This window comes from Paroedura picta, chromosome 1, assembly GCF_049243985.1.
Source record: "Paroedura picta isolate Pp20150507F chromosome 1, Ppicta_v3.0, whole genome shotgun sequence".
Taxonomy (NCBI): Eukaryota; Metazoa; Chordata; class Lepidosauria; order Squamata; family Gekkonidae; genus Paroedura; species Paroedura picta.
This window is the reverse complement of record NC_135369.1, coordinates 56,275,338-56,289,418: the sequence shown is the minus strand read 5'-3', so window position 1 is coordinate 56,289,418 and position 14,081 is coordinate 56,275,338. Positions and strand designations below refer to the sequence as shown.

The 14,081-nt window shown below is 42.1% G+C and overlaps 1 protein-coding gene across 1 annotated transcript in view; it reads right to left on the bottom strand.

Annotated features, from left to right (window-relative positions):
- The window catches only part of KCTD3 (potassium channel tetramerization domain containing 3), a 35,499-nt gene extending 21,866 nt beyond the window's left edge, over nucleotides 1-13,633 (bottom strand). Inside the window, exons 1-8 of the mRNA XM_077339270.1 lie at nucleotides 13,097-13,633; nucleotides 9,439-9,492; nucleotides 7,214-7,259; nucleotides 4,471-4,544; nucleotides 3,630-3,688; nucleotides 3,310-3,390; nucleotides 1,741-1,881; nucleotides 136-226 (exon numbers count right to left, since the gene is read on the bottom strand). Coding sequence (XP_077195385.1) covers nucleotides 136-226; nucleotides 1,741-1,881; nucleotides 3,310-3,390; nucleotides 3,630-3,688; nucleotides 4,471-4,544; nucleotides 7,214-7,259; nucleotides 9,439-9,492; nucleotides 13,097-13,170 — 620 coding nt within the window. The 5' untranslated portion in view covers nucleotides 13,171-13,633. The remainder of the gene's footprint in view (nucleotides 1-135; nucleotides 227-1,740; nucleotides 1,882-3,309; nucleotides 3,391-3,629; nucleotides 3,689-4,470; nucleotides 4,545-7,213; nucleotides 7,260-9,438; nucleotides 9,493-13,096) is intronic.
- Between the last annotated feature and the right edge of the window lie 448 nt (nucleotides 13,634-14,081).

Here is a 14,081-nt window from a genome sequence, read left to right as displayed (position 1 = left end):
ATGTGTGTACACAAACGTGGTTCAAGTAAAGAAATTTTAAAAGATGGTCTAAGAAACCATGCCACAAACAGCAAGTTACAAATGTTTTTTTTAAGTAAAACTGAAAAAAAATTGTACTACCCATCTTATTCCTACCTATAACAAACTGCAAAATGTGCATAGGCAGCTACAATCCAGTTGTGGTGACCAGCTACTATCAAAACTTTACGTGGATCCACAGGAAACCCTTACAAACAGAACAAAATAAATAAATTATATATTCAGCAGAGATTACACAAAAGTCAGACGGCAAACAGTTAGACCAGCCTTCCTCAGCTGCTTTATCATTGAGATACCGCTGAAACAGTCTTCTGGCTACAAGAAACCCTGAAAGTGATGTCAGCAGGCCACACCTCCCTACCATGCCCCCAGAAGTGACATCAGGCTGACACTCCCACTGGATGTGACATCATGCTCCATTGTTTCCCCCCTCCCCGCCCCTCAATGTCTGAAACAGCCTAATCTGCTGGGCTGGGAAAGGCATCCACTGTTCTGTCACCCTCTTCCACACTGCCAACATAGGTAAGCTAAAATGAGAGTACTCACCTCTCTGGTCTCTAGTCATTACCGCATGTAATGAACCTCAGCCAGCAAGGATTCTTATTACTGGGGCCCCTCTCCCTTTCACCCCCTCCAGGCCCATCATTGGCCATTTTGGGAGAAGAGCAGGTCATCATAACCACATATGGTCATATCACCCAATAATTTTTTTAACTCCTACCAAGTGAGGGAAGCCCCTGCGAGGCCACCATAAACCCCAGGAAATGAAACCCCTGTAGAGAAAGCCTGAGTTAGATAGCAAACAGCCTTCCACATAGACCTCTTGTGGCTAACAAGGCAGGGGCACACTTAGCCTGGGATTTCACCAGTTTGAAGTAAAATATTTTTTAGCAAGGGGAGAGGTGTGTGGCATGTTGGCTAGGAAAAGCTATAGGCAGGCTAAGATTGCTTCAGGCTTTGAAGGCAGGGTGGAATTGCCTATAATGATGGCATGCTCCTGGAGCCCAGTGAATAAAGATCATGGTGGGGGAGACGGTGGCTCAGTGGTAAAGCATTTGATTGACATGTAGATTGTCCCAGGTTCAATCCCCAACATCTCCAGTTAAAGGATCAGGCAGTATTATTATTATTATTATTATTATTATTATTATTATTATTATTATTATTATTATTATTATTATTATTATTATCATCTTTCAATTTATGGTGATGTGAAGACTCCTGCCAAAGACCCTGGAGAGCTGCTGCTAGTTTGAGTACACAATGCTGACTAGGGTGGACCAAAGGTCTGATTCAGAGTAAAGCAGCTTCCTGTGTGCTTAAAGTTCCCATGCTGACGACAGGCCCTCAATAAGGCTCGGTTGGGACTCCAAGTTGCTGCGGAGGTAGAGGAGATTCCTCTCTCCTCAGTATGAGCAGGTCATTTCTCAAAACCTCCACATAACTAAGCCCCTGCCTGCATATATTTGGCACTTGTGTACTGCTTGCACTGTACTGGGCAGCCATAGAACAAGAAATATTTCCACTAAATCCTGAACAAGTCACAATGGAATACTTTTTCATGAATTGCATTTTGAATTTTTAGGCACAAGTATAAGCAAATTCTCTATATAAACCTTAATTTATTTACAGCATTTACAGTACACCTTCTTCACCAATAGATACAACAGAATGAATTTAGTTTAAGATTGCTTTTCTCACCTAGCCTGACTGTATCCTCTCCAGTACCAGCAAGTGAGGGCTGTATATTGACTCCTCGGGCCTCACTTTCAGGACAGCTCTGAGGTAGTCTATTATCAGCAGATGCCCCTGCTGAGCTGCTGATCCTACGACTTGGAATGCCTAAGGAAAGAGACAGACATTTAGCTAATGCATGCCTCCATTCAAAACATAATCACTGTTCTGCTTTACAACTGTACTGAACAATGACTTGTGTGCATCAAAAAAACCCACTCCTAAATAGAAGTCTCCAGTTTACAGACTATAATGGCCTTAATGGAAGCACTGGCCAAGCTCATTAAAATGAAAGCCATCTCAGCAGCATCAATCAAGCCCTACAATAATGTACTGCAAACTTACAACTGAGGCCTTATAGCATCGAAACATACAGTGGAAGGAATAGTTCCCACAGCATCTTGTTAGTTACTTCATTAGCTCCCTGTGAACTGAGAGAGATGACAGCTCATGTGCAGCAGTAGTTACAGGAGGGCCCACAACTTATTTTGGAGCCTCAATTTGAAAGCAGGATGGCAGTCTTCAAAATACTACAACTATTCCATGTCTGCTGATGATAATCTCAGTTGTTACACCGGACCATGATTCCAATCAGAAAGTCTATAGTACAAATATAAGTATTACTAACAGCAACTGAAAGCTTCTGGAGTTTGCCTGAGAAACAGCTGACACGCACTTAGGACAAAAAAACCCCAAAACCTGAAAAGGGCTAGAAGTTGTGTACAGTTCTGGTCATTGCACAACAAGAAAGATACTATAGCATTGGAAGAGTGCAGAAAGGGGCAACTGAAATGATTAAGGGGATGAAGCACTTCCACCATGAAGAAAGGTTGAAGAGGTGAGGGCTCTTCAGCTTGGAGAAATGGCGATTGAGGGATGTCACGAGAGAGGTTTATAAAATTATGCATGGGATAGAGAAGGTAAAGGTTCCTTCCTTTCTGGCAATACAAGAACTTGTAGATGCTCAATGAAATTAATAAACAGTAAGCTTTGAACAGAGAAAAGGAAGTATTTCTTCACCCAAAGAGTAATTAACACATAGAATTCACTGCCTCAATTACTGGCTACAAGCACTGACAGCTTCAACAGGGGCTGGATAAAGCTATGGAGCGGAGGCCCATCAGTGGATATTAACCACAAGGCATAGATGGAACACTCTGTCGGGGCAGTGATGCTCTGTATTCTTGGTGCTTGAGGGGCAACAGTGGGAGGACTTCGGGAGTTCTGCTCCCGCTAGTAGATCTCCTGATTGCACCTGGATTGCACAGAGTGTTGGACTAGATGGGCTACTGGCCTGTTACAAAAGGGCTTCTTTTATGTTCTTAAGTTGAAGCTTTATCACTGACATCAGAAGCCAGCGCTAATGAAAGTGTGGGAGTCCTTAGAGTCTTCACAAATAGCAAAATTCCAAAAAATAGTTCAAATTTCCAAAAACCCCCAAAAAACAAAACCTTCAAGCCTCCCATGGTTTCAAGAACACAAAGGTTCACAATGATTGTTTCTTGCTGAGGTCAGGAAAACAGTGCACACTAATACCTGGAGGTGGGAGATATCCATGGAAAAGGACACTTCCACATGATGAACGCTCCAGCTCTTCACACAAGAGCAATCTTCTTACTGGAAGATAAAGAAGTATCCGCTAAGAACAAACCGTGTATATAAAAAATGAAGCAGGGATTTCTCTAACTGCTTTTTACAAAAACAGTTCTAGATTGCAAATTGCAACTTAGAGATCACAGAGTTCACTATGAAGGATTCAAATCTCCACATGATTCTATACCATTCTGTCAGCGGGCAGAGCCATTGAACTGATCACCAAATTCAAACCAGTGGATAATCTTAATACAAATATTTACCTAAAGGTGTGATTCCATAAAACTCTGCTTCATGCCTCAGTACATTAATGCTTACTCCTCTGTAAAAGAAACAACAAAAATAGGTAGAAAACAGAAGCATTGTTTGAACACCAAGAAGTTTTGTAGAACAGAAACTAAAATTATAAACAGAAACAGTCAAACCTAAATCTCTTGCAGTTTTTCATGTCAACAAATCTCTTTGACCAGATAAATGAAAACAACTGCTCAGGCTCTCATTAAACAGAAACCTTAAGGAAAGATACAAAGAACGAGGCATTCAACTGAAACCCGCATTCATCAATAACTTTAACTGCTGCTCTTTTGAGTCAGTGCAGAAAAAAGAGAAGCTTCTGGGATACATAAAGATACTAAGAGGCCAATCTAATACACAACCAGAGCTATGTACACAGATGAGTATGTCTTTCTTGCATATATATCTGGAATAAATTATTTTCCATCTGAAGGCATGCTGAACTATGCAAGCTCTGAGATTAGGATATATGCTGTTCAGCACTCAAATCCAAGGCTTCCGTCTGCAAAGACTGAGGAGGAGATCTCCAAGGCCTTTGAGGAGATCTCCAAAGTCTCACCCATGAGCATGCACAAAGGCCTTTGCACAATTTTCAGAGACCAGATAGAAAGCATCACATGAACAGGATTCCCACTCACCTAGAATGTCTGCAAAAATCTAAGTACTACTGAATTATTCTGTCACCCATAGAGGTCTATCTAACATTAGGGATAGATTTTGAAACTATTTTTAGTATTTCTTTAATAGAGTTTTATAACCAGTATCCCCTTGTGTTTTTAAAATATTGATAATTAAAGTAAACATTCTTACCGTAAGTCTAGTTCTTTTGTTCGAAGGAAATTTAAAATAGGTGCAAATGCTGCAGGATCTCTGTCAATAAATATCTACAAATAAATGACATTCCATTCATTAAACTTGCTTAAAAGTTTGAAAATACGGATGTGAAGATCTTGCCAAAAAAAGAATACTTGGATTACTGGCTTAGATTAAAGCATATGTTCCCACTGAAACCAAAAGGAAGCATAAAGGCTTAATTTTGATATTTATGATAAAATTGTAACACAACACAAAATATAACTGAGCCTCATTAAACCAAGGCAAATATGTACCCAATCAAAACAGCCCCTTTTCTCATTTTTTATTTTTTCCCTATGAAGGGAATACCAGCCATTGTAAGCCTGTTCAGATGTCAGCTACATTCTTACGATAGCACCCCTAAAGTAATACTGAGAAGAGAATTTCCCATCTCTATCCAAAGTGAAGAAGCACTAACAGAAGGCTTGCGATTTCACACCAAGCAGGAAAAAGGGGAAAAGCAGCTTCTGAACAAGGTTTAACATCTTTTGGTATGCCAGCCTTTCTACAAGAAGTTAGGAAGAGGGCACATGAAAGGGTGAGGGTAGGTTCTGAGCGAAGTTGTAGATTGTAACTTTGGATGTTTTAATTGTAATTTTATTGTTGTTAGCTGCCACGAGATGGCAGGCTGGGATCAGCGGCTTACAAATATATAATTAATATTAATAAATAAAAACAGGGTAGTGTGCGAAGAAAACATCTTAGCACATATAGTTTTTGTTTTTCAGTTTACTTCCCCCCCCCAGCACATACAAATAAAATATTTGCTATGCAGTATCATTGGGAACCAGGGTAGCTGGTAAACCAAACAGTAACAGCAGCCAAGGTCAGGACTTGCTATCTGCTCCTCTACAATCTGAGAGGAGGCAGGAGGAGCAGGTAGCAGGGCACTGGTGGCTCAGCATGAGCCAGCACCCATTATTGTGCATGCCTAGAACTGATTGGTGGTATGGGGGCAAGACACACATTCTGACAGCGGGCGCCAACCATGCCACAGTAGCAGGAATATCCCTTCTGACCCCAGTGTTATCTCAGCAGAAGTGTATTAGAAGTATATTAACTTGCTGAGAGTGAATACATTGAAACTGGACCCTGATAAAACAGATGTAGGTAGAAATCTTAAAGGACACTGTGCTTCCCACTGTCAGTGGTGTTCAGCTGACCCTTGTGGACTCTGCTAAGGGATGAGGGTTTTTACTGAATCTAATATTTCTTCTCGAGAAGCAACGTCAGGTAGCTGCAAAACACTTTGTTCCAATTCAGCTTAAAATGGAAGATGGCTGGTCTGCCCCCAACTGGTGGAATGAACTCACAGAAGAGATCAGGGCCCGAATAGAACTAGAGAAATTCCACAGGGCCTGCAAAATCAGCTCTTCCGCCAGCCATTTGGTTGAGGTTCACCAAAACTAACATCTTCTACTGGGCACCCAAGCCTCCCTCCTATGAATTTCAAATGTTCTGAACTGATCAATTATGGGACCACCAGTGTACTGTGGTAATGAATTCACTGTTCTAATATTATTTATGGATACTGATTTCCTCTGAACTGTTCCTGTTCCTCTATGTTTCATGTGAACCACCCTGAGCCTCAGGGGAGGGTGATATATAAATAAAATAAATAAATAATGCCCTTGATATTTGGGCATATCACCTGATAAATGTTTAACAAATTAAAAAATATATTAAAAATGAATTAACTCCCACCCATTCAGAAATCCCAGGGCTGTCAAGAAACCCCAGGGTTTCTTGAAACCTTGGCTGAGAAGGCCTGTTGAAGACTATACTACTGTGTATAGCACATAATTTAACATAATGTTAGGGTCTGCGTTATCCAACTGTTCTACATTTTTGCATCAATTAATATGCCAAGCTAATGTTGTCTCAGATTTTGGTTTCAAATTTCTGCATCTCAATCCCATTACTTTGCTTATTAGATGTCCCATACTACCGATTGCATTGATTTATAAATCCACCAGAGAGATTGTAAGTAATATTAGCAAAAAATTGTTCCCATGGTCCTCTAATTGGCTATATTAGCTAGGTACAAGCGTTACATATTAGCATCTTTGTTACAATTATTTAGAAATCCTAAATCTTGTATATGTACCGTATTTGCCGGCGTATAAGACAACTGGGTGTCTAAGACGACCCCCTCAACATTTCCACTCAAAATATAGAGTTTGTTACATTACAGTACCTGTCATTGTCACCATTGTACGGCCGCAGCACGACCACAGTGCCTCCGGCCCGCCCCTGCATCTCCCTGTAACCGGCACTAGTGCGCATGTGCAAGCTCTGCGTAGACAAGGGGCGGGCCGGAGCGCCGCTGCTTCCCGCTGAGCAGAACGGGCCGGTCACGCCGAAAAGGCTGGCACCCCTATCTCGCTGCTGATGCTCGCCGCAGCCACGCTGATGACCTGCCGCAGCCACGCTGGATACCATGCGATACTGGATGGTATGTAGAATGAGGTGGGCGGGCATCAAGAGGCCACTATGGGCACCAGATGGGCATCGGGAGGCCACTGTGGGCAGCTATGTCTATCCCAACTGAAGTATAGGACGACCCCCCCCCCACTTGTAGGCATGTTTTTCAGGGGGGAAAAGTAGTCTTATACGCCAGCAAATACTGTATATATTTTGTTCACATATATTAGATCCAATATTCATTTCCCAAGAAATTTAAATTTAAAATACTCACAGCACCAGTTTCATCTTTCAGTGTTGAAATTCTTCCACTTAACAAACTGAAAAACAACAAATATAAGTTCAAACTTCTCCTGAGATGGAAGTGAAACAAAGAAAATGATTACATTGTATTCGCTATACTAATAATGGCTTATGGCAGAATTACAAGGCATGAAGGAATGACTGCTGTTTTCTTCATAAAGCTTGTGCAGGCTATAAGCAAATATGGGAGAGCTAAAAATTAACTCTTTTGCCTATGATTCTCTACTGCAAGTATAACCCCAAATGCAGCTTTCCCTTTATTTTAGTACACAGACTTAATAACACATCAGCAGAAATAACACACTGGGCTAACCTAATTTTTATACTGGCAAGTTCAGGAAAGAATTTCTTATTTCTACCCATAAGATGTAAACAGCAGAACATATACACAATATGATATGCATATAAATTCAAACAGCAGTGGTCTAGTTAGGCTTGAAGAACTGTATTCTAGTTATAAACCTATTATTATTTTATTATTATTTATTAGCCCATAGGCTATGTATGAATGTATACATGCGTGTTCTATGACACAAGGAAAATGACCATGAACCCAACACTAACCAAAGGAGGGAGGTCTCAGATAAATATTATTGAATCATAGAATCATAGAGTTGGAAGGGGCCATACAGGCCATCTAGTCCAACCCCCTGCTCAACGCAGGATCAGCCCTAAGCATCCTAAAGCATCCAAGAAAAGTGTGCATCCAACCTTTGCTTGAAGACTGCCAGTGAGGGGGAGCTCACCACCTCCTTAGGCAGCCTATTCCACTCCTGAACTACTCTGACTGGGAAAAAAATTTTTCCTGATATCTAGCCTATATCGTTGTACTTGAAGTTTAAACCCATTACTGCGTGTCCTCTCCTCTGCAGCCAACAGAAACAGCATCCTGCCCTCCTCCAAGTGACAACTTTTCAAATACTTAAAGAGGGCTATCATGTCCCCTCTCATTATTGTGCAACATTCTTTAGTTTCTTAACCATGAACAACACTGAAGTGGGAGACAGATAACAAGGACAGTTTTGTTTCATGCTTTTGCTCCCTGAAATCCAAATCCCCAGGTTACTTTTATACATTTGCCAGCACAAGTCAAACCAATCAAAACCTGGGTTCAGCTTCAGCAGTATTTTTCCTCCCCGATTCAAAAGCAGTTCATTTTAAACTACCTTTAACAGTAGTTTTGGCTGTTTATACATTTTGATACAAGAGTATAAGAAGGATGGTCGAATAATTAAACCAAACAGGGAGAAACAGACCTATCCAAGTCCTAAAGAATAAAGAAATAAGGAAAAGTACACGAAAAAGGACACTTTTCTTTCTTTTATGCATATATTTATTGTATTGCCATTGGATAGGTATGTTTCTCTGCTTTGTTTATACATTTTGAATTGGCTGTGATTCTTTTCATAAAGAATAAGATCATACTTTTACATGTACTGTAGCTCTGTTAAACGGCTGGGAAAGGAGCTTAAATTTGAAAGGCAGGTGAGTTAAATCATGTCTAGCAGCGTTAACCTGATTTTATTAATCAATCTGCAACTTTCCCTGTGTCTTCGATGCCTAATTTTTCTCTCTCTGCCATGATTAAAGGATCATTTCCTCACAGAACAGAATCACTATGTATTACTTGCCTGGTTGGTTTCTTTCTTTTGATTAAACCATGTCTGTAATGTCCTACTGCTGTACAATACCAACATAGTACCACAGTTCCTTCGCTTCACCTATGGCGGAGTGAGGCACTGATAGCTATATACCGTCCAGGTTGGACAGACACGCTTCCTCGCTTGGACTCTTCCTGCCCAGCCACAGGACCTCCATCTTTGAAGGACTGAGTTTAATTAAAAAGCTGGGAATGTCTCTCCTTCACATAGATGATTACCAACCACCCCCTTTTAGTAAAGAAGCAACTATGAAAGAACACACTGCTGGAACACATAACGAATAGTTTATCATGTAAGTTGCCAAGACCAGATAACTTTATCACAAATTCATGAGAAAAGAGCTGCATTGCTTGGAACTTAGGGTTACTAACAGTTTCAACAGCACCCCCCACCCTCCGCCAAAAAAAACCTTACTCCTCCATTCACTCAATATAGCTATCGAAATATTTTAGAACACAGGAGTCAGTTGCACATAAGTAACTTCTATTAACACTTGCGTCTGAACAAATACATGTCAATTTAAACTACAAAATACCTGGAAAAAAAGGAATCTGGAATCCACATTAGTGTTTGTCTTGAAGTGCTGAATCTAGAGGACAGAAATCAGAAGTTAAGCATTATTTCTTTATTTAATTTCTATTCCACCCTCTTAGTGAACTGACTCAGGGCAGTGCACAATATCATTTAATCATATAAAACACAATCTAATACCATTAAAGCATTTTAAAATTAATAAAATAATAAAACAAACATATAAACAGTCAGGATAAAGATTTTGAAAAATGTCACCATATAGTGGATTGACTATCAATAAACCTGGTGTGAGATCATCACCAATCACCCGGAGCTAGTCACCAGTCAGGGATATATTCAGTAGGGGAGGCCTGATAGATATTATTATTTCACTGGCCCCAACCAAATGTCTGGTGGAAGAGCTTTACCCTACAATACCTGATAGAACTGTGCCAGCTCTGTTAGTGCCCAAGTCTGCACTTGTTTTTTATTTGAAGGGGGTGAGACACAATCTGAGGAAATATTCATAAGTAGCTTCTTTTATGCCTAAGGAAACTTGGACTTGAAAACAGAATTTCAATGAACCAATCATCCTTATATAGTATTTTATCTATATCTAAAGGCCACCATATCCAAGCTATTTATTCAAGGTGCTTTTCTGAAATCAAGTTTAAGAGCAGATAATATAAGAGGAAAGCCTTTAAAGACAAGGCTGTCTTCTAGGGAAAAAACAAACAGTGAAGTAAATAATCTTGAAGGCCTCACTGCCACTAACATTCACGGTGACATCTGCTGAAACAACTAAAACAAATAGGACTTTTAAATGGGACTAACTTTGAATTTTGACTAGCTTTAGCTGAACCAGGCTCAAACATTTACAACACAGCTGTCAAGCTTGTTTGTTACGAGGGTCAAATCTGACATAAATTGTCAGGCTGGGCCATGTCTACCGCAAAATGTAATGCCAGGTACTGGAGATATAAATTTTATCAATGTCACAGGCAAAACCAGTGTTCTTTATTCAAAATACATACAAAAGCAATTGATTCCTATGAGTGAAAACAACTGGTTTACTGGGGAATCCACAAAAACTCCAATAAATGTATTTAATCACATGCAAGACTAGCTTCCCCCCCCCAAAAGATACCACACCCAACCCCTAGTCTTTCATTACTTGACAGCTTTGACTACACACGTGTGCCCATGTGCCCCTCCCCCAGTAGCCTCCTGCCTCCCCTTTCTCACACCAGTTGCTCATGGCTGAGATAAGAACGCTGGATGGGCTAGTTCCAGTCCCCGTCTACTTCTTCAGCTCTGCCTGAAGCAGGCTAAAGGAGTACCAAGAATAAACTGACTTCCCCACCACTCATTTAGATAAATTAATACCCATTGTACTATGAAATTTCTACGACTCAGCCTGAAGAACAGCACTCTTCTGCAGCCTAATACAAAAATATCTTATAATTAGACAGCAATGTAGGTCACCTATTTATCACTTCACTTCTCTGTTGCATCACAGCTACGTTGACAGCAAAAAGAGTGCAGTGCTTTTGGCCATCCTATTTATTATTATATAATTAAATTTATAGCCCGCTTTCTTCCTAAGCCTAAAGATGGGTTACATAATAAAAAAAATATAATTCCATAAAAACCTATTAACCCCCCCCCCCAACCATCATAACTGCCAAGGCACTAAGATGGCCAGATCCTTCCTACCTCCCACAGTCATCTAACAAGCGGTGTGCTAGAATTTGTATAGCACAGCCGGGGTGTGTGTGTGGCAGAAGAGCTCCATTTTGCAGCCCTGCAGAACTTTGCCATTCCATCGGGGCCCTCAGCTCTCCCAAGAGCTCATTTCACCAGATCGGGACCAGGACCGAAAAGGTCCTAGCCTGTGTTGAGGCTAAGCATATCACTCTGGGGCCAAGGACTGCTAACAGATTAGTTATCATAGAGCGAAGTGCCGGGGAGGGGGGGGGGCATAAGCAGATTAACTGTCCCTCACATAGGCTGGGCCCAAGTTGCGAATAGCCTTGCGAATAGCCTTAAAGGTCAGAACCAAGACCCTGAACTTGATCGGGGCCAAAACTGCACAGAATATGTCAAGAGCATTTAGAACACTTGCAGTGCAGTACTAAATATTGCTCTTGGTTCAATGAAATCAATGGGCACAGAATGGTGTAACTCTGCATGTGATTGAATTACTGGCTTTTAAGTATATTGTTACAATTTTGGGATTTAGAGAGATTTCCCAAGCAAGAATCCATTATCCATTATCAAAAAAGTAGTGTGTCTGCACTAGAGAAAATGTTTAGCCATTATTGATCTGAGATTTTTTCAGACCTGGCCTCTTTAGCTCTCGGCAAATAAATACTAAGATGATATACTAAATATCTTGACCAAGTAACTAAATTAGCAATTGCCAGTAGCATGGGCATGGTGCTCAAGAGCCCAGGGGCTGATAGAACTATTATTCAACATTTTTTAATGTAATTAATCTGACATATTATTTGTAACATGCCTTTCTTCTTCCTTTAATCTTGTACACAGAAAGTTCAATTCCTAGTTTGCTCAAAAGTGTCCTTCCAACCCTGTTCTAGTGTTTGTTTGTTTGTTTTTTTCAATTTTATCTTGTGTTCACAGACATGTATATTAAAATACGAGAAAACACAAGTCTCTGCTCAAGTACAAAGGATGTACAGAAACAGTCATAAACACTCTGATGCAGCAATCTGTAGAACTACGAATTACTTCTAAGTAATTTAGGGGGACATGCATACATTTGTGTCTCTATTGTTTTTAAATGTTGCCGTTCCAAAAATATATTTGCCTATTTCCAAAAACGAGAAAAGGAAAATTCTTTTAAAAATTCTTAGGACTTTGCCATCTATAAATAAATAAATAAAGTATATTTATTTTATATTTATATTTATTTATTTTTATACCTCACCCTTTTCCCCAATAGAGATGGTAAGGAAATGTACTACCATTCTCTCCTCCCCTATTTTATCCTCACAATAACTCAGGCAGGTTAGACGGCCAATGTGCAACCAGCACAATCACACAGCAAGTTTACATCACATCACAGAGTGAAGATTTGAACTCAGGTCTCCCAGATACCAGTCTCACACACCATTGCATCACGTTGGCTTTTTACATCTCTGTGATTGTCTAGCTGCACACCCAAAACTGCTTCTGCTGTACCTTAAACCATCCCACTGTAGACCCAACCAGGAGAACTAAGGACATGCTAAAGGCAGAATTGTCCTCACATTCTTTCCGTGCATGTTCTTGTGGCCCCTAAAACCCACATCAACGACCATGAGCCCTCTAGAAACAACAGGTACTCAGTTTCGGAGGTACCGAAATACATTTGGTTGGACTTTGTGTAAGAGTCACTGGTTTCTGAAAAAGAACCCCACCTATTGCTGGAATGCTAAAAACCGGGATGAAGCCATAAATGGTTTATTTTCGAAGGGATCTCTCTGTCTTTCTCTCTTCGCCCTTATTTCAGGAAAGAGCACGACTGAAACATACAATTTAAAAAGGCAGAAAGTCCCCCGCTCCTTCCCTTGCAATTTCGGCCAAAAGCGTTTCCCTCCTGCAGTCAGCCCTTCTCGGCTAAGGCTCCAGCCCGACCCCCCGACCCCCCCCCCCCCGTGCAGCCCCTGCCCGCTCACCTGGTGCCCCCGACATTGAGCTGGATGATCTCCCCGCTGCCCGCACCAGCGAAGCCCGCGCCGTTCCCCGCCATCTTTCCCAGCAGCGTCTCCTGCTCCCAGCACAGCCGGCCGCCGCCACTGTTGCTGCCTCCCGCCGCCGCCTCCGTCTCGGAGCCGAGGGGAGCAGGCGGCGGCGGCGGGGCCGGGGGAGGGCAGGGAGCGTCCAGCGAGGCCTCGCAGCCCCCTGCAAGAAGCAAGGGACGCGCCGAGGGGAGGGCAGCCAGCTCAGGCGGAGGAATCCGAGCGGCCTCGCGCCGAGGCGCGCGCCAGCAGGCCCAGCAAGGCCGCGACTCTGACTTCTCGGCGGCTCCCTCCGACGCTTTCTAGCCGCAGACGCGGCCGCTCTCTATGGCAGGAAGATGCCATAGCAACATGCGGACACCTGGAGGAGGGAATTCCGCAAGGGACAAAATACCGACGCTGGCTGCTTCTTCGCGAGATCAGAGACGGGGAGGAGGGTTCAGGCTTCTTGATGCGGCCGTCCCGGTGCCTGCCTGAGTCTGGGCGGGGCTAGCCGATGCCATGCATGATGTTCGCTGGCTGGCACGGTGAAACTGACCATCGAGTCTGTGTCCTTAAGTGTACAGTCCCGGTGGGGTCTGAGGTTCTCCTGGACTTACAACGGAGCAGTGTAGAGCAGAAAAAAGTTTGAGTCCAGGGGCACATTTAAGAACCCCCACCGTTTTAGTCAAGGTCTAAGCTTTTGGGTGCACGCGCACTTCCTCAGATGCAGTTTCACTAGAGGAAATGGCAAGTCCAGAGGAGCAATTTCATGGCATGACATCCCGGCTCTATGATGAATTAGTTTTAACCCCATGTGTAAACAGCAGCGTAGTGTTATTATAAGGAGTCACTAGGGTTGCCAGCTGTGGGTTGAGGGTGGAGCTGGGAGTGCCTGTCATTTAGGGCAGGGTGGCACCTCAGTGAATTATAATACTATGGA